At 39.6% G+C, this 21,166-nt stretch overlaps 1 protein-coding gene and 1 pseudogene across 6 annotated transcripts in view; one reads left to right on the forward strand and one right to left on the reverse strand.

Moving 5' to 3' along the window:
* Nucleotides 1-21,166, reverse strand: part of PIK3C2G (phosphatidylinositol-4-phosphate 3-kinase catalytic subunit type 2 gamma) — a 644,646-nt gene that overhangs the window by 25,979 nt on the left and 597,501 nt on the right. For all 6 annotated transcript variants that reach the window (XM_070788624.1, XM_070788625.1, XM_070788623.1 and 3 more), the window contains one exon: nt 10,099-10,193. In XM_070788624.1, coding sequence (XP_070644725.1) covers nt 10,099-10,193 — 95 coding nt within the window. The remainder of the gene's footprint in view (nt 1-10,098; nt 10,194-21,166) is intronic.
* On the forward strand, nt 19,029-20,984 carry LOC109558296 (dnaJ homolog subfamily C member 21-like; annotated as a pseudogene).

Consider the following 21,166-nt stretch of genomic DNA (forward strand, 5'->3'; position numbering starts at 1 on the left):
ATCAAGGTAAATTGGATGTGGTCAAGTGGGAGATGGCAAGAGTGAATATTAACATCCTAGGAATCAGTGAACTTGTAGGGAAGGGAATGGGTGAATTTAATTCAGATGGCCCTTATATCTGCTACTGTGGGTAAGAATCCCTTAGAAGAAATGGAGTAGCCCTCAGTGTCAACAAAAGAGCCCAAAATGCAGTACTTGGGTGCAATCTCAAAAACCACAGAATGATCTCAGTTCATTTCCAAGGCAAACCATTCAAAATCACAGTAGTCCAAGTCTATGATCCAACCACTGATGCTGAAGAAGCTGAAGTTGTATGGTTCTATGAAGACCTAAAAGGCCTTCTGGAAGTAACACTCAAAAAGATGTCCTTTTCATCACAGGGCATTGGAATGCCAAAGTCAAGATATACCTGGAGTTACAAGCAAGTTTGGCTTTGGAGTACAAAATGAAGCAGGGCAAAGGCTAACAGTTTTGTAAAGAGAATACACTGGTCACAGCAAACTCCTTTTCCCAACAACACAAATGGTCAATACTGAAATCAGATTGATTATATTCTTTGCAGTCAAAGATGGAAAGGCTCTATACAGTCAGCAAAAACAAGCCCTGGAGCTGATTGTGGCTCATATCATCAGCTCTGTATTGCAAAATTTAGGCTTGAATTGAAGAAAGTAGAGAAAACTACTAGGCCATTCAGGTATGACCTTAATTAAATTCCTTATAATTTTACATGGAGATGATGAATAGATTCAAGGAATTAGATTTGGTAGACAGAGTGCCTGAAGAACTATGGACAGAGGTTCATGATATTATACAGGAGGCAGTGACCCCATCCTAAAGAAAAAGTGATACAAAAAGGCAAAATGATTGCCCAAGGAGGCTTTATAAATAGCTGAGAAAAGAGAATCAAAAAGCAAGGGAGAAAGGGAAAGATATGCCCAACTGAATGCAGAGTTCCAGAGAATAGCAAGGAGAGATAAGAAGGCCTTCTTACATGAACAATGCAAAGAAATAAAGGAAAGCAATTTATTCAAGAAAATTAGAGATACCAAGGGAACTTTTCATGCAAAGATGGGCACAATAAATGACAGAAATGTTATGGGACTAATAGAAGCAGAAGATGCTAAGAAGAAGTGGGAAGAATATATGAAAGAACTGTACAAAAAAATGTCTTAATGACCCAGATAACCACGATGGTGTGATCACTCACCTAAAGCCAGACATCCTGGAATGTGAAGTCAAGTGGGCCTTAGTATGCATTACTAAGAACAAAGCTAGTGGAGGTGATGGAATTCCAGTTGAGCTATTTCAAATCTTGAAAGATGATGCTGTGAAAGTGCTGCACTCAATATGCCAGCAAATTTGGAAAACTCATCAGTGGCCACAAGACCGGAAAAGGTCAGTTTTCATTCCAATCCCAAAGAAAGACAATGCCAAAGAATGCTCAAACTACCACACAATTGCACTCATCTCACACGCTAGTAAAGTAATGCTCAAAATTCTCCAAGCCAGGCTTCAGCAATACATGAACCGTGAACTTCCAGATGTTCAAGCTGGTTTTAGAAAAGGCAGAGGAACCAGAGATCAAATTGCCAACATCCGCTGGGTCATCATAAAAGCAAGAGAATACCAGAAAAACATCTATTTCTGATTTATTGACTATGCCAACGCCTCTGACTGTGTGGACCACAACAAACTGTGGAAAATTCTTAGAGATGGGAATACCAGACCACCTTTCCTGTCTCCTGAGAAATCTGTATGCAGGTCAAGAAGTAATAGTTAGAACCAGACATGGAACAACAGACTGATTACAAATTGGGAAAGGAGTATGTCAAGGCTGTGAATTGTTACCCTACTTGTTTAACGTCTATGCAGAGCATATCATGCAAATGCCAGGCTGGATGAAGCACAAGCTGGAATCAAGATTGCTGGGAGAAATATCAATAACCTCATATGCAGATGATACCACCCTTTTGGCAGAAAACAAAGAAGAACTAAAGAGCCTCTTGATGAATGTGAAAGAGGAGAGTGAAAAAAAATGGCTTAAAACCCAACATTCAGAAAATGAAGATCATGGCATCTTGTCTCATCACTTCATGGCAAATAGATGAGGCAACAATGGAAACAGTGAGAGACTTCATTTTCTTGGACTCTAAGATCACTGCAGATGGTGACTGCAGCCATGAAATTAAAAGATGCTTGCTCCTTGGAAGAAAAGCTATGACTAACCTAGAGAGCATATTAAAAAGCAGAGACGTCACTTTGCCAACAAAGGTTTGTCTAGTTAAAGCTATGGTTTTTCCAGTAATCATGTATGGATATGAGAGTTGGACTATAAAGAAAGCTGAGCACTGAAGAATTGATGCTTTTGAACTGTGGTGTGGAGAAGACTCTTAAGAGTCCCTTGGACTGCAAGGAGATCAAACCAGTCAATCCTAAGGGAAATCAACCCCGAATATTCATTGGAAGGACTGATTGTGAAGCTGAAACTCCAGTACTTTGGCCACCTGTTGCAAAGAGTTGACCCATTGGAAAAGACCCTGATGGCAGAAAAGATTGAGGACAAGAGGAGTAGTGGGCAACAGAAGATGAAATAGTTGGAAGCATCATCAACTCAATCGATGTGATTTTGAGCAAACTCAGGGAGATAGTGAAGGACAGGGAAGCCTGGCCTGCTGCATCCGTGAGGTTGGGAAGAGTCGGACAGGACTTAGCAACTGAACTACAACATAGTTTGTTTCCTTAAGAAACAATTGGTAATCTTTGAGGGTCAATTTTTTGGTTGAAAAGTCATGAAACAAAGTAAGTTATGTATATCTGGGCTGGGTACTCCTCACTGTTCATCGCTTTGCATCTCATTTATTCTTTGAAATGGGAAATGGATGTCATAATACGCCAACTCTGGAAGAACAATTTTTATTCATGGAATACAAGGCAAATATAATTGTTTGAATAATTATTATTAGAAAATTTCCCTTTAACAAGAAATTGTCATTCATTTACATAAAGTGAATCTAAGATGGAGCAATGACAAATTTCTTTTAAAGGTCTAGATTTTAAAAAACTGAAAAGAATTGAGAGCAGGAGAGAAGAAAACAAGTCTAGAAATGCAAGAGTAGAGGAATCCACGAATCGCCTATAAAAGGCAGATGCAGAAATCCCAACCCATACTGACAGAGTCAATGTCATGGAAGTTGCATCCAGGAATGTGGATTTTAAAAACAAGACCCCCCAGCCCCCGCCAGACTGCAAATACATAGTAAAACTGTAAGAATTTTTAACAATAAAACATAATAAAATTTAATGTGTGTATTTAGTTCTTTTTGTTGTGTTTGACTACTACTCTCTCTTCCGTTGATTTCATACAGTAAGGATTTTCTGCCATTTTGTGTCTTAGGAAAGGACTAAAGAGCACTCCAGCTGAGATATATCCGACTTTCCTGGTCATTACTTGCTCTTCATATGAAATGACTTATTATTCTGTTACAGACTAAGGAGACTCTCCTGGTGTGAGCATATTCCATATCAGAAGGGGGTTTGGCATCCCTACTGATGCCATTACTGATGCTAATCAGTAATCCTTACTGATTATCTTAAGAGGCTTCTGGAACGTGATCACTCAGGAGCAGGTAGAAGAAAACAGTCTAGAAATGACACAACACTAGGGGAATCCACAAGACCAGGAGACACACAGCAATGCAAAGAGAGATCGCAGAAGTCAGTGGAAGAGAGCATTTTAATGTAGGCTACATGGGAAAACACTAGAAAGATTTAAAGACATATTTTAGCTGTAAATCATTTTTCTGTTTCTCGGTTATACAAACTGAACTATTATTTTTAAAAATCTTGGTCAGTTCTAAATAACTGCACTATTTTGTCAGTCTCTGTTCACTAGGATAAATCATATTGTGTGGCTTTGAAAGGGAAGAATTTTAGCAATTTTGTTTTAGGCTGTGAATTCACAAGAGGGAAGTAGTTCTGACAGCAAAGCTTCAAAGATTTAATATAAGATAAACAATTCTTTTCATCAAGCTTACTATCAAATATAACAGAACTGCAGGCAGAATAATTCATTTTAATATTAAAACAAAATCAAACACAACTTCTTTAGTCTGATTACTCAAGCATGTGAAAATACTGAAGGCGAAAAAAATAAATAACAATTAGTTACAACTTGAAATGAGCAAAGAAAATGTGTTGAGAATTTATAGATAGATTTTTTTGTCATTTGCATTATAGTGTCATCTCAGTCTTCAGATAAGCCAAAGAAAGAAAGTAGTCATTTAAAAGAAACTGTGAAAAATGCAAAGCGTGAGAACTTTGTTGTGATGATTTTGGGAAGGTGAGAGATTGTTGTCCACATTAGAAGTAACTTAACATTCTTTTATTTAACAAAGTATTCATTGAGCACCTATGATATACTTGACCCTGCTTTAGCCATGGGGTTATAACACTGATATAGGGCAGTGGAGGAAGGAAGTTTGGAAGTGCCAACCAACAGGGGTGTTTCCGCAATTTTATATATGGGAGTAGGAGAGGACCTCATGGGAAAAGGTGACAGTAAAAATAGCTGTTTAGCATATGTGAGATTGAACCACTGGGGAATTTGAACCATGGGCTTGGGGAAGAGCAGTCCAGGTATGCTGAGTAGTAGGTACAAATGCCCTGGGGCAGAAACATGCTTCAGTATTCAAGATATAGGAAGAAAATCATTGCAGCTGGAATGGAGTGATTTAGGGAGTCTGCCTGGGAAATCCCATGGAGAGAGGAGCCTGGCAGGCTACAGTCCACAGGGTTGTAAGAGTCTGACACGACTCTGGGACTGATTACAACAGGCGTGAGGTGAAGCTGGAGAGGTCAAGGGTGGTACTTGGCTATCATTGTAAGTAGAATGAGATTCCTTCTGCAGAGGAATATAGGATTTGACTTTTATTCTCAAAGGAATATTTTGGATGCTAGGTTAGAAAAAGACTAAAAAGATATAAAGCAGCAGTCCCTAACCTTTTTGGCACCAGTGTCTGGTTTCGTGAAGACAGTTTTTCCATGGATTAGGGGGTGGGGGGATGGTTTGGGAATGATTCAACAACATTACCTTTATTGTGCACTTTATTTCTATTATTATTACATCAGCTCCACTGCAGATCATCAGGCATTAGATCCTGGAGGTTGGGAGCTCCTGATATAAAGGTAAAATCAGGGAAAGCTATTGAGAGGCAACAGCAGTAATTCAAGTGAGAAGAGATGGCAGCTTGATCCAACTGTGGTAGTGGTGGTGGTACAACACAATGGAATCCTGGCTTTATTTTGCAAGATGAAACTGAGAATTTGCTGATAAATTGGGATGTAGTTTTTGAGAGCAGTCAAAAGAACTCTAAAGATTTTAACCTGAGCAACTAGTAGGATAAGGGTGTTATTTAGAGGTGAGACAAGTTGCCAAAGAAGCAGGTTTAGGGGGACAATAATCAGAAGTTTGACTGGATGTATGTTAAGTCGTGATGCCTATTGAATTTCTACTAGAGTTGTTGAGTAATCAGTTGTACATATAACTAGATTTTAGGGAGACTTTCAAGTTGTATTATAAATACAGAAGGAAAAGACATGTAAAGGGTATTTAAAGCTACAGGCCTGGCAATAAAAAGCGAAGAGGGACTGCCTTGGTGGTCCAGTGGTTAAGAATCTACTTCCAATGCAAGGGGCAAGGGTTTGAACCTGGGTTGGGGAACTAAGATCCCACATCTGTGAGGTGAGGCAAAGAAAATATTTTTAAAAGAGAGAAAGAGATGAGTTCCAGGACAATGTTAAGAGATTAGGGGGCAGAGAACAACCAGGAGGAAACATGACTTCATTATTAACAACTTCCCTTTCAAGGGCATTGGCAACATACAGGCCCTAGTGGCCCTAACATGTTAGTCACTCAATTGTGTCCCCATGGACTGTAGCCTGCCAGCCTCCTCTGTCCATGGAATTCTCCAGGCAAGAATACTGGAGTGGGTGACCATGTCCTTCCATGGGATCTTCCCCACCCAGGGATTGAACCCTGGTCTCCTGTGTTGCAGGCAGATTGTTTACTGTCTGAGCCACCGGGGAATTCCAAGCAGTTTTCAAATTTTTAAAGGATTCACTGTCTCATTTTCCATTTACTCATAACTTGATCCAAATCTTAAACTCTTACTCTTACTCACTCCCCTCCTTTATGCTTTCATCACACTCGTTTTGAATATACTTATTGGTAGTACAACTTGATCAGAGTGTAAAATGCATTTTTGAAAACTGTCAAAAGTAATTTGGGGATTTCGCTAATGAATAAAATGAGTGATCAGGTTGGTTAATACTGTTTTTGATGAAACATTAGGCATGACTGTTGAATAATATCAACAAGCTTACTGTGTGGTTTATCTGCAGATCTAAAAGCAATGTCGACAAGCATGTTCTAAAATGTCTTCAGCAATGACATTACTGAAATATATGTATAGTTTCCAAGAGGACTATTTTCAATTGCCCATTATATGTCATATATATATATATATATAAATTCTGTTAAATTGATTAACACTATTTCTTAAATACTATTTCTTTATCATGTGTATTTATATAGATTCTTAAAGTCCATGAACATACATATTGCTATAAATTATATCTAACTTAATCTTCATTTCCCAGCCTAAGACTGTCTTAAACAACTGCTATTCTCAGTTAAGCTGATTAACTTACTCAGTTCAGTTCAGTTCAGTCACTCAGTCGTGTCCGACTCTTTGCGACCCCATGAATCACAGCACGCCAGGCCTCCCTGTCCATCACCAACTCCCGGAGTTCACCCAGACTCATATCCATCGAGTCAGTGATGCCATCCAGCCATCTCATCCTCTGTTGTCCCCTTCTCCTCCTGCCCCCAATCCCTCCCAGCATCAGAGTCTTTTCCAATGAGTCAACTCTTCGCATGAGGTGGCCAAAGTACTGGAGTTTCAGCTTTAGCATCAGTCCTTCCAAAGAACACCCAGGACTAATCTCCTTTAGAATGGACTGGTTGGATCCCCTTGCAGTCCAAGGGACTCTCAAGAGTCTTCTCCAGCACCACAGTTCAAAAGCATCAATTCTTCAGTGCTCAGCTTTCTTCACAGTCCAATTCTAACATCCGTACATGACCACTGGAAAACCATAGCCTTGACTCGATGGACCTTTGTTGGCAAAGTAATGTCTCGGCTTTTGAATATGCTATCTAGGTTGGTCATAACTTTCCTTCCAAGGAGTAAGCATCCTTTAATTTCATGGCTACAATCACCATCTTCAGTGATTTTGGAGCCCCCAAAAATAAAGACTGACACTGTTTCCACTGTTTCCCCATCTATTTGCCATGAAGTGATGGGACCAGATGCCATGATCTTCATTTTCTGAATGTTGAGCTTTAAGCCCACTTTTTCACTCTTCTCTTTCACTTTCATCAAGAGGCTTTTTAGTTCCTCTTCACTTTCTGCCATAAGGGTGATGTCATCTGCATATCTGAGGTTATTGATATTTGTCCCGGCAATCTTGATTCCAGCTTGTGCTTCTTCCAGCCCAGCGTTTCTCATGATGCCCTCTGCATATAACTTAAATAAGCTAAAGCAATTGAAAATAATTATTTTTAAAGAGTAAAAGTTCTACAAAGCACATTGAATAATATTTGCCCAGTTCTTATAAAAATTGCTGATTGCAAACAACACAGATTTACAGACAGGCATCTTTGGATGTCTGGCTAATACTAAATTTATAAAGGATGTATTCCCTGAAAACTATGCCAAATATTTTTCAGTGAACAAGTATTTATCAAGTGCTAGTATGTTCCAGATGCACATCATGTTGAGAAGAGTTTGCTCCTTTAAGTCAATCCAAGTGCATCCTTAGAGATTTATATGCACAAAGGAGAGAGCCGAAGTAGTGCTTCTGACTTGCCACATCAGTGGATTCTCCGGGGAGTTTTGCCATGTGGAGGATCCATTTTGCTAGGCTAGTGGAAGACCAGAGAAGCTAGTGAGGCTTAGTGTTACCCTTGCCACTTACTGCATCCAGATTCAGACGTTTAACCAATTAAAGGTGACTCAGATATTCAAGCTGAATTTAGAAAAGTCAGAGGAATCAGAGATCAAATTGTCAACATCTTGTTGGATCATAGAAAAAGCAAGAGAGTTCCAGAAAAACATTTACTTCTGTTTCATTGACTATGCTAAAGTTTTTGATTGTGTGGATCACAACAAACTGTGGAAAATTTTTAGAGATGGGAATACCAGACCACCTGACCTGCCTCCTGAGAAGCCTGTAGGCAGGTCAAGAAGCAACAGTTAGAACCGGGCATGAAACAACGGATTGGTTCCAAATTGGGAAAGGAGTACGTCAAAGTTGTATATTGTCACCTTGCTTGTTTAACTTCTCTGAAGAGTACATTATGAGAAATGCCAGGCTGGGATGAAGCACAAGCTGGAATCAAGATTGCAGGGGGAAATATCAATAACCTCAGATATGCAGATGACACCACCCTTACGGCAGAAAGTGAAGAGGAACTAAAGAGCCTCTTGATGAAAGTGAAAGAAGAGAGTGAATAAGTTGGCTTAAAGCTCAACATTCAGAAAACTAAGATCATGGCATCTGGTCCCATCACTCCGTGGCAAATAGATGGGGAAACAGTGGAAACAATGAGAAACTGTTTTCTTGGGCTCCAAAATCACTGCAGATGGTGACTGTGGCCATGAAATTAAAAGCTGCTTGCTCCTTGGAAGAAAAGCTATCACAAACCTAGACAGCATATTAAAAAGCCGAGATGTTACTTTGCCAACAAAGGTCCATCTAGACAAATCAAGGTTTTTCCAGTAGTCATGTATGGATATGAGAGTTGGATGATAAAGAAAGCAGAGAGCTGAAGAATTGATGGTTTTGAACTGTGGTTTGGAGAAGACTCTTGAGAGTCCCTTGAACTGCAAGGAGATCCAACCAGTCAATCCTAAAGGAAGTCAGTCCTGAATATTCATTGGAAGGACTGGTGCTAAGTCTCCAATCCTTTGGCCACCTGATGTGAAGAACTGACTCACTGGAAAAGACCTTGGTGCTGGGAAAGATTGAAGGCAGGAGGATAAGGGGATGACAGAGAGTGAGATGGTTGGATGGCATCACCGACTCAATGGACATGAGTTTGAGCAAGCTCTGGGAGTTGGTGATGGACAGGGAACCCTGGCGTGCTGCACTCCATAGGGTTGCAAAGAGTCGGGCATGACTGAGAGACTAACTGTGACACAGAAGGCTCCCTCTCTTAAAGACACGATCCATTTGCCATCCTTGGAGAAGGAAATGGCAACCCACTCTAGTATTCTTGCCTGGAGAATCCTGTGGACAGAGGAGCCTGGTGGGCTGCCGTCCATGGGGTTGTACAGTTGGATAGGACTAAAGTGACTTAGCAGCAGCAATTGCCATCCTGGTCTCTCTGACTTGACCCATCTTCAGGGAGTAATGGGGTATAATAGAGCAGTTTTTGGTTTTCCTTAGAGGCTAACTACCATTCTTGGTTCTGGGGATGCAAAGATGGGGGGGTCCCTGTTATTGGAAAAATTATTACTTTTTGAGGGAAGAAAAACATCTTTGAGCAATTATACCAGAATATGATAAGTGTTCAAAGCACTAAATGGGAATCTGTGAGAAAATTACTTCTCTGGCTTCACATAGAAGGTGTTGGCACTGTTCAAAGAGATGAGTCAGCTTTCCATGAAGCTTAACTTGATGAGACAGATGTAAACTGTTGGGACTTAGTTTTTTTTTGTTGTTGTTTCTTCTTTTCCTTCTTTTGGTTCTCAATATTCTAGCTATGCTGGACTTGACTTGTTCTGATAGTTCATTTTGAAAAAAGTCTGACTTTCATTTTAGGACTTTACCTGTGAAATATGTTATAGCCTTTCCAGCAAGGATCACCATTATCCTGTACACTGAGCATACTGAATACTGTAATTGGCTCATTGTTCCTCACTGATACTTGGTGGCTGGCCCCATTCCTCTCACAAGTGTTGACATTAATTGCTTAAAGGAAGAAAGTTATTTCTAAATGTCGGTTTACATGTTTCTTATTAGATAAGAGAAACTCACGATGTTTTTCATGTGCTTCACAAGTATGGTCAGCTTCGCGTCTTTGTAGGATATGACTAACTGCACTTTAGGCTTCTTGTCAGCAAACTTCTCACCTGATGAAAGAGTAGAATTTCAGTGAGTTAAATTGGAAGTGGCTGATCATGGGATGGGGGCTTCCCAGGTGGCTCAGTGGTAATGAATGCGCCTGCTTACGTAGGAGACGCAGGTTTGATCCCTGGGTGGGGAAGATCCCCTGGAAGAGGAAATGGGAACCCACTCCAGTATTCTTGCCTGGGAAATCTCATGTACAGAGGAGCCTGGTGATCTACAGTCCATGGGGCTGCAAAGAGTTGGACGTGACTGAGCATGACCACATGATACACTGAACATTCAAAGACTAAAACTAAAATATACTCCATATATTTACCTCGTCTCTTCCTTTCCAGTTCCATGGCACCTAGTTCAGATGCATATGGATCTTTTGCCTAAATTGCTAGAACACTCTCTTGCCCATCCCCAGAACCCAAATGTAACCCATATTGTACACAATTACCAGTATAATCTTCCTAGGGCAACTTTTATAAAATTACCCTTTCAATCAAAGTACTGTTCATAGCTTTCCATTGCTTATGAAAAAAATTCTGAATTTCTCGGCTTCATATTGTTGCTTCTTATTGAATCCATGTTTGTTTTATTTCCCATTAATATTATTTCATACTGCAGTCCATATGCTCAGTTCTACAGACATGCTCTGCTATTTGCTTCCAGACATTGCTCATATTATTCCCTTTATTTGAAATGATCTCTTTTCACTATTTCTGGCTGTTGAATTTTTACCTCTCCACAAAGCCGAATTAAAATGCAAAATAGTTTCTGTGGTCACCTCCCTCTGAATTTCACTAGCACAGCCCTTATCACTTATTATTTATATTTTAATTATTACCTTACCTGTCTCAATTTGCTTAGTAGATTACAATCTCCCTTAAGGCTTACTTTTTTCCCTCTTTCCCCAAAGGATATGTAAATCAGCACTTGCTCCATAATGTTGCACTAAACGTCTATTTAATGACAAAAGTAAACCTCAATTTTCTTTTCAAGTTATATAATAGCATTCCAACATTAAAATGAAGGCTTTAGTTTTTTAATTAAAAATTTCCAGTTTATAGCCCAAGGATTAAATATAATTCACAGTTTTCTAATATTTCCCTTGGTAATCACTGGTTGTATGTTCTCTGAGGGAATTCAGAGAGAAGAAATTTATTAATAATAAGAAATTTGGCAATGTCTTGTGGGCTTATTGGGGTCTAGGTTGTTTTCTGATAGTCAATCTTAGCTCTCTGGCCCTAACGTTTGAATATTAAAGCTGAGTGGTATGTTTCCTCTCCCAAAGTCTTTTACATGTTTATTAGAATTGCACACATTGTAAACAGGTGTATTAATTATTAATAGTTTTCATCTTAATGTGGATTATTGACATTGAAATAATTAAAATTGACATCGAGTGTTTCTTACCACTAAAATGACAATTATGTAGATAAATAAAGAATTCTTCCTAAGAATATCTTGATTACAGTGGTAGAGTGATACTGTGAGTCTGAGATACTATGAGGTAATTCTGACTGTATTACATGGGTAAACTGCATTTCATGATTAAAAAATGTAGCTGAACTTTTGGTATGAGGATGCTAAAAAATGCTGATACTTTCTTATGAACAATGAACATTATTTTTGAATTAAAGAGTGAAAGGATTATTAGACACATTAATAAGAAACTTAATGTGTTGAATTAGAGGAGCATTAATTCAAAGATAGGAGATTAATATAAATTTATGGATGAGTGTCTAAATGATAGCCATACAACTGTTACTTGAATTGACAAGAGGATCAGTTCGGTTCAGTTCAGTTGCTCAGTCGTGTCCGACTTTGCGACCCCATGGACTACAGCACGCCAGGTTTCCCTGTCCATCACCAACTCCCGGAATGTACTCAAATTTATGTCCATCGAGTTGATGATGCCATCCAACCATCTCATGCAAGATTAGTAACCAGAGTATCCATCAAAACACGTCAGAGTTTAGAACCCACTGGAAATGCCAGCCACTAGGAAGTCACCAACTCAATGGACATGAGTTTGAGCAAACCCAAGAAGCTAGTGAAGGACGGGGAAGCCTGGTGTGCAGTAGTCCGTGGTGTTGCGAAGAGTCAGATACGACTAAACAACTGCAACACAGGAAGTCCTTGTAGTCAGTGTAAGAATAGTCGAGATGCTTAGTATTTCTAGAATTCTTATCATATGCCAATGGTGGGCTCAGAGTTTCACGTACATAACTCACTAAATCCTCACAGCAAATCTATAAAGTTTATGTTTACTTCCATTTTACACCTGAGGAAATTGAAGTATTTGGTCCAAGCTTATGCAGACAATTAATGATATCTGGTCAAATGATCTCTACAGCCTGTTTTTTTGTTTTTTTGGTGTGATTATATGTACATAAAATAAAATAGAATTACAGCCTGTTTTTGAATATCATGCGGTAAAGGGTAGATGAAGAGTCTGTAAACTAAGGGGAAAGACTTTAAATGAACAGCCCAGAGAGGGAGGCTTTTTTTTTTTTTTTTTTTTGACTACAGGGCATATGAGATCTTGGTCCCCCTACCAGGGATTGAACCTGCGCCCCTGGCATTGGAAGCTCAGAGTCCTAACCACTGGACCATCAGAAATCCTGAGAGAGATTTGAGAATAGCTTCAGATGGACAAGAAGATGCTAGAATATTTTGATTTTTCTGTTTCAAGTTATTCTGGGGGAATCTCATCATGCTTAATCTAACCATTTATAGTAACCCCAAGAACTGTTAAAATAATGTTGATCCAAAGAATGACCATGTTGAAATGCTTGAATGCATGCCATACAGTAGATAATACAGGGCTTATTATGCATAATGTGTACATTCATGTTAAAAATGGCATTTCAAAATTTAACTTCCTTTCAGCTGATAATATATTCATATGATTCAAAAGTGAAAATGCATTTTCAAAGTACACAGTAAAAAGTCTTTCTCCTGTTCCTAATACCTATCCAGCCAGTTCTCCAATTATTATTTTATTAGTTTTGCAAGTATTCCTCCAGAGGGACACATATTCTTCCAGAATTTCTCCATTTAAGTAAATATGAATAAGTATTTTTATTCTTCCCCCTTTTCCTCAAAAAGAATAGCATATTTACTTTTCTGCACAACCATCTTGGAGATACTTTCATATCAATAATACAAAGCTTCTTTATTTTTAAATATACTTTCAGAATATTCCATCATGAGGAAATACCATAATTTATTTAACAATTTACCCACTGATGGGCAAGTCGGTTGTTTCCAATGCTTTCCAGCTTTTACAAACCATGCTGCATTAAATAGCTTTGTATGTGTATTATTTTGTACCCCTGTACAAGTGTTATAGGATAAATTTCAACAGCAGAATTTCGGGGTCAATGGGTATTGGTATTTATAATTTTGGTAAATTCGCCAAACTGCCTTCCATGAAGGTTGTACCAATTTGCATTACCACCAACAGTGTATGAGTACTTGCTGATTCATAACCAAGCTTGTTAATTAAGTTTTTGAATTTTTGCTGATCTGATGAGTTAAAACAGGGTCAGTGTAGCTGTAATTTGCATTTTTCTTACGAGTGACATTGAGGATTCTTTCATTTCATTAAGAGCCACTTGCATTCTGTTTTTGTTTTCTGAAGGTTTGGATTTATTTATTTATTTATTATTGTATTCTTTACACTGTTTTATATTTGGTCATTTTAAAAAACCAATTCATAGGAGATGGTAACATGTTAAATACTTGCAAATATTTCACCCATTTTGTCACTTATCTTCACTTTTTTGAACTTTGCTACAGTGTCTTATATCATGCAGAATTGTTACAGCTTCTGAATTTATCATTGTCGTTCAGTTGCTCAGTTGTGTCTGACTCTTTTTGACCTCATGGACTGCAGCATGCTAGGCTTCCTGTCCTTCACCATCTTCCGAAGCTTGCTCAAATCATGTCCATTGAGTCGGTGATGCCATCCAACCATCTCGTCCTCTATCATCCTCTTCTCCTCCTGCCTTCAATCTTTCCTCACATCAGGGTCTTTTCCAATGAGTCGGCTCTTTGTATCAGGTGGCCAAAGTAATGGAGCTTCAGCTTCAACATCAGTCCTTCCAATGAATATTCAGGATTGATTTCCTTCAGGATTGTCTGGTTTGATCTCCATGCAGTCCAAGGGACTCTTACGAGTCTTCTCCAACACCACAGTTCTAATGCATCGATTCATTGGCACTCAGCTGTCACAGCTATAGCAGCTCATCCCAAGATTAAAAAGAATTTTTCCATGTTTTCTTTGTCATATATATGATTTCATTATTTACATTTAAAGTCTTTCATTCACTTGGTATTTTTCCTGGCATATGGTATGAAGTATACTATGCCAACATTCTTTGTTTTCTCTTACTGGTTTGGGCACCTATTAAATTCCTGAATATATTTGACTCTATGGACATTCTATTATGTTTTACTTGCTCCTCTACTTATGCACTGACATCACACCATTTTAATTATTGAGACTTTTAATGTGTTTTTGTATCAGATAAGGCAACCTCACCTCTTTGTTTTGCTAAGTTTTCCTGATTTTTCTTTGTTTATTTTTGTTTATAAACTGTAGAATTAGCTCATGTTGTTAAAAATAAATCTTCTGGAGATCAATCAAGATGGTGGGGTAAGGGGATGTAGAGCTTACCTCCCCTCAAGAACATATCAGAAAATACATCTAAATGTGGGACAAATTTCACTAGAAATTGGCAGAAGGACTCCTATACAATCAAGGCTATAAGAAAGATATACATGTAATCAGGTAGGAAGGAAAGAAAAGAGATTGAGTTGGGATCTTTGCTCCTGGGAGAGACTCAGAGGAAAAGGGAGAATTCATTGGAAGACACCTGCCCTGGGGAGTGAGCAGTGAGAGCTGTGGGTTGGGCACCCCAGTCCTGTAAGAAGCGCCCCCTTGGCTGGCTGGGGGACCACTGGAACTAGTAGGGGAGCTGTGAGAAGCCTGGATTCTGCTCCTGAGGAGCACATGCACACTGGCTTGCCCCCAGGATGGGCTGAAGGAGGTGAAGGAGGTGGTCAAGTGGCCGCTCGGTTTCCCACAACCACCTTGGTGCATGTCCCAGCCCCAGTTGAGTGAATATTCCAGCCCCATTCACTCTTCATATCACAGTGTGGTGTTGGATCTAGGGCAGCTATTACTGAGGAGAAGACATAACTTAGGGATCCAGAGACTACCCAGACCCAGGGCAAGTCTTGTGGGGTGGCAGTGGCCATGGTTGGTGCTTACTCAAGCTGCGCATCAGAAGCAGCCCAGAGCTCTGAAAGCAGCCCTTCCACCGCAGCTCATGCCCCAGTACATGCTGAGTATCCATGTGGGGCCCTGCCTGCCCTGTGGTGTGGCTCCACAGTCGAAAGGAGGGTGGTGGAGGCTGGGGGCAGTGACTGACTGTGAAGGATGAAGAATACTTGGACCTCAGGCTGCAACTGAGCTAAGGGACACACTTGCAGGTGCTTGCACAGGCAGTGTGGCGCAGAAAGCTTGGACCTCTGCTATGGCTGACACAAGCTGATAGCTTGCATGGGCCCCCTTGCTTCAATACTCCCCAACACTGGGGCATAGGTTCCAGTGTGCGGATAGGGGAAAACCCACCCTTAAAGGCACCTGTGGGTTTTCCTTGGTGGCTAAATGGTAAAGAATCTGCCTGCTAATGCAGCAGACATGGGTTTGATCTCTGATCCAGGAAGATCCCACATGCCTCAGAGCAACTAAGCCCGTGCGCCACAACTACTGAGCCTGTGTGCTGCAACTACTGAGGCCCTTGCACCCTGAAACCTGTGCTCCACAAGAGAAGCCACTGCAAAGAGAAGCCCGCATACCGCAGCAAGAGAGTAACCCTGCTTGCCGTGACTAGAGAAAAGCCCGAGCAACAAGGAAGACCCAGCAAAGCCAAAAACAAATAAGTAAAACTATTTTAAAAAGGAACTTGCCATTTTTTAGCACTTGACTCCAGCTCCAGCCCTTCCATTTCCAGTTTCACTCCCTACCAAGGGGGTAGCTGTCATCACACCCTGACTAAAGATGTGATTTGCACCCATGTCAAATCCAGCTCTCCCATTAAAGCCCTGAGTGTGTGCGGTCTGAATAGGGATGTTCCCACATAAGAACACCCCTTCAAGACTGCAACAGGCAACTGTTTCACACCAAGTTCATGGAGTCAGAGAAAGTTAAGCAAAATGAAAAGACAGAGGAAATGCTCTCAGTTGAAAGAGCAAGAGTAAACCCTTGAAAAAGCAGATAATGAAACAGAAATAAAGAATTCAAAGCACTGGCAGTCAAAATGTTAACTGAATTAGGGTAAAGAATAGATGAATACAGTGGAAAATTTACAAAGAACTAGAAAATATAAAAAAAACTCAATCAGAAATGAAGAATTCAATAGCCTAAATAAATAACATACTAGAAGGTATGAATAGTAGATTGATACAGAAGAAAGCATGAGTGATCAATGAAACCAGGAGTTAGTTTTTTGAAAAGATAAAATTGATAAACATTTATCCAGGCTTACCAAGAAGAAAAGAAAGAGGACCCAAATAAAATGAGAACTGAAAGAGAAGATACCACAGAGATACATACTGATACCATAGAGATAAAAAAAAAAAAAAAAATCGTAAAATACTACCATGAGTCAGACGCCAATTACTTGGATAACCTAAAAGAAATGGACAAATTTCTAGAAACATACAGCATGTCAAGATTGAGTCAAGAAAAATAGATAATTTGAACAAACCAATCACCAGTGGTGAAACTGCATTTGTAATTTAAAAACTCCCAGCAAACAAAAGTCCAGGACTGGATGACTACACAGGGGAATTTTATAAAACATATAAAGAAGGACTAATGCCTATCTTTCTCAAACTATTCCAAAAAATTGAAGAGGACAGAAACTCCCAAGTTTATTTTACTAGGCCACCCTGATACCAAAACCGGACAAAGACACTACAATAAAATAAAATTACAGGCTAATTTCTATGATGACTATATACGTAAAAATCCTTAATAACAGAAAAGTGAATTTAACAATATATAAAAAGGATCATACACCATGAGCAAGCTGGTTTTATTCCAGGGACACAAAGATGGTTCAATACTGACAAATCCATCGATGTGAAATACCATATTAGCAAAAGGAAGGATAATAATTACATGAGCATCTTAATAGATGCAGAAAAAAACATTTCACAAAATGCAACATTTATTCATGATAAAAACTCTCATCAAAGTGAATACACAGGGAACGTATCTCAATATATCTTCTTGCTGAGTTGTGTCTGACTCTTTGTGACCTCATGGACTGTAGCCCGCCAGGCTCCTCTGTCCATGGGATTTCCCAGACAAGAATACTGGAGTGGATTGCCATTTCCTCCTCCAGGGGATCTTCCCAACCCAGGAACTGAACCCTCTCTTCCAACTCCTGCACTGGCAGATGGATTCTTTACCAAATGCACCATCTGGGAAGCCCACGTATCTTCTTGGACATAATAAAATTCATTTAGGACGTGCTGACAACTAATATCATATTCAATGGTGAAAAGCTTTGTTCTAACTCATATATTTACTTTTACCTTTATCCATTTTTTTTTTTTTTTGTCTTCCTTTGGTTTGTTTTTTGGCTTTTATTCTAATTATTCCAATTTCCCTCTGAGCGCTGCTTTATCTTTCTCTTGTAGTTTTATGAGATGTGGTTTTTCATTATTGCTATTCTTTGTAAGTTTTGTAATTTTGATTTGTAAGTCCTTTGACCCAAAAGTTGTTCAAGAGAACTTAATTTTTTAAACCTTCAAACTTAAGTATCTTTTAGCTTTATGAATTTTTCCATGGGTGTCTCACTGTATTGTCTCATGATCAGGGAATATTTCTTAGGCAATTTCTACTTTTGAGGATTTATTGAAATTAATTTCCTTTGTGACTTACTATATAATCTGTTTTCATGAATATTCCATGGGCTCTTGAAAAGAAGATATATTCTCTATTTTCAGAATAAGAGTTTGGTATAAATTACAGTTTGCCTTATTAATGTTACTATTTAGTTTTTCTACGTATAGCTTATTTTTTCTACTCAATCTTTCAAAAGTCAAGAGAAGTAAAGTAGAATATCCTATTACTGGTTTGTTTTTGTATGTTTCTCCTTGTATGTTCCACAATTTCCATAATTTTATACATGTTGCAGCAGTTGCTTATATCTTTATTGAGAATTGTACTTGTTATAGTCTAAAGTTCTATTCAAGTCTTCTGGGACTAAACTGCATTTGTTTTTATATATGCTTGTGACTTTTGATTTCCATGTTCTTGCATTGCCTAATATGTGTGTGCTCAGTTGCTCAGTCATGTCCAATTCTTTGGTGACTCCATGGACTACAGCCCACCAGCCTCCTCAGTCCATGGAATTTTCCAGGCAAGAAGACTGGAGTGGGTTGACATTTCCTACTCAGGGAATGTTCCTCACCCAGGGATTGAACCCATGTTTACTTCGTCTCCTGTAGTGGCAGGAGGCTTCTTTACCACTGAGCCACCTAGGAAGCCCCATTGCCTAATATACCTATGCCTATATTTCAATTTTCAGTCTTCTAAAACCATTTTGCTTTAGGTGTATTTTTACATTAAATATAGTTAGGATTTTCCCTTTCACTCCTATAGGAATTTTCTTAATAGAGTTATATTTATTGATATATAGTTTTTCTCTTCATTCTTATTTTTATTGATATAATATATTTTCTCTTTGTTCTTATTAAATTATTAAAGAAATAGCCCGCGCCGCCGCTGCACTCACTGGCTGGCCCAGTGTGGGCGCCGGGCTCCCGCCGCAGGAGACAACCACTAGGGCCGCTGCCACCACTTTAGCCCAGCCCCGCCCCGGCCGGAGCCCCCTGCTCTGTCGGGCGATGAATTGTCACGACGAAGCGCTAGGGGTGCAGCGCCACGCCAGCGAGGAGGAGCTCAAGAAGGCCTATCGGAAGCTGGCCCAGAAAGGGCACCCGGATAAAAATCTGGACGAGATGCCAGTCCAGGTTCAATGCACGATACTGGATGCTTGGGGCTAGTGCACTGGGACGACCCAGAGGGATGGTATGGGGAGGGAGGAGGGAGGAGGGTTCAGGATGGGGAGCACATGTATACCTGTGATGGATTCATTTTGATATTTGGCAAAACTAATACAATTATGTAAAGTTTAAAAATAAAATAAAATTAAAAAAAAAAATCTGGATAATGCCGCAGAAGCAGCTGAACAATTTAAACTAATCCAAGTGGCGTATAATGTGTTGAGCGACCCTCAGGAAAGAGCGTGGTGCAATAATCATTGAGAAGCTCTGGTGAAAGGTGGACGTGATGCAGAATATCAAGATGACAGCTTAGACTTGCTTCACTATTTCACTGTGACCTGCTACCCTGGTTACGGCGATGATGAAAAGGGCTTTTACACGGTGCACCGTAATGACTTTGAAATGACTGCAAAGGAAGAACTAGAATCTGCTTTAGAAGAGGACATGGAAGATTTCCCAACTTTTGGAGACTCCCAGAGTGACTATGATATGGTAGTCCACCATTCTATGCTTACCGGCAGAGTTTCTGCACTCAGAACTTTGCTTGGAAAGAAGAATATGATACACAGCAGGCTTCAAACGGCTGGGAGGAATGAGCCACGGAAAAAGAAAACAAACGAAAAAGTGAGGAAAAGCGAGGAAAGGGGAGGAAGGAGAATGAACTTGTCCGTCAGCAGGTCGCTTTCATCCATAAAAAGGATAGAAGAGTGCAGGCTCATTGAAAGCTTGTGGAAGAACAAAATGCAGAGAAGGCAAGGAAAGCGGAGGCAATGAGGTGGCAGCAGAAGCTAAAACAGGCCAAGCTGGCAGAGCAGTACAGACAGCAGAGCTGGATGGCAGTGGCTGACTTTGGGAAGGAGCTCAGGGAGATGGAGGCGCAGTATGAAAAGCAGTTTGGAGATGGATTGGGTGAAGATGAAGCGGAAGAACTGGAGCTCAGAGACGGATAGGATGGTAAAGACAGAGACGAGGCCGAGGACACAGAACTTTATGATGGCCTTTACTGCCCGGCGTGTGATAAGTCTTTCAAGACTGAAAAGGCTCTGAGGAATCATGAAAAATCAAAGAAGCATCGGGAAATGGCTGCCTTGTTAAAACAACAGCTGGAGGAGGAGGAAGCAAATTTTTCAGGACCTCAAACTGGTGAAAACAGTCTGAATGTCAATTCCTAGGAAGAAATGGAGGAGGCGCCAAAACAAAAGCTTTCTAAAAAACAGAAGAAAAAGAAACAGAAACCAGCACAGAACTGTGATGATAATTTCCATGAAAATGGAACTGGAGAAGGAGTAAAGCTTGACCCGGAAGATACCAACCTAAATGAAAACAATGCCAGAGAATTGGAAGATAGTCTCCAAGAAAATGTTGGGGTCACAGAGACTGTGGAACTGTGCGATGACCCAAAAACTGAGGCTAAAAGGGTTTCTAAACCCAAAGGAAAGAAAGCCAAAGATACTAAAAAGTCTGTCAGAGTACCTGCTGAACCACAGACAATGAGTGATGTGCTTATCAGCTGTACAACCTGCCACAGTGAATTTCCATCCCGAAATAAACTTTTTGATCATCTAAAGGCCATCAGTCAAAGAGCACCTTCATCCTTAACATCTTTAAACAGTGTAACAAATAGTTGAAACAAAAAAGAGAGACTTAAAAATAGAAATTCTGCCAATGCTTTTTCCTTTCAATTGTCTCTAGATTTTGAAACCAAAAACTGAAGTGAAATTATCTAAAGAGTTAAAATTTCAGTGATCTGCAAGATCTGCAAGAATGATCTTGTGGAAGATTATTTTTTATCTTGTAAAAACATTTTTTAAAATATATATATTTTTAAACATGTCATTAGTGACTGAATTCTACTTTTGCCATCTGAAATTGACTTGAATATCTCAAAACAGGT

This window comes from Bos indicus, chromosome 5 (genome assembly GCF_029378745.1).
Source record: "Bos indicus isolate NIAB-ARS_2022 breed Sahiwal x Tharparkar chromosome 5, NIAB-ARS_B.indTharparkar_mat_pri_1.0, whole genome shotgun sequence".
Taxonomy (NCBI): domain Eukaryota; kingdom Metazoa; phylum Chordata; class Mammalia; order Artiodactyla; family Bovidae; genus Bos; species Bos indicus.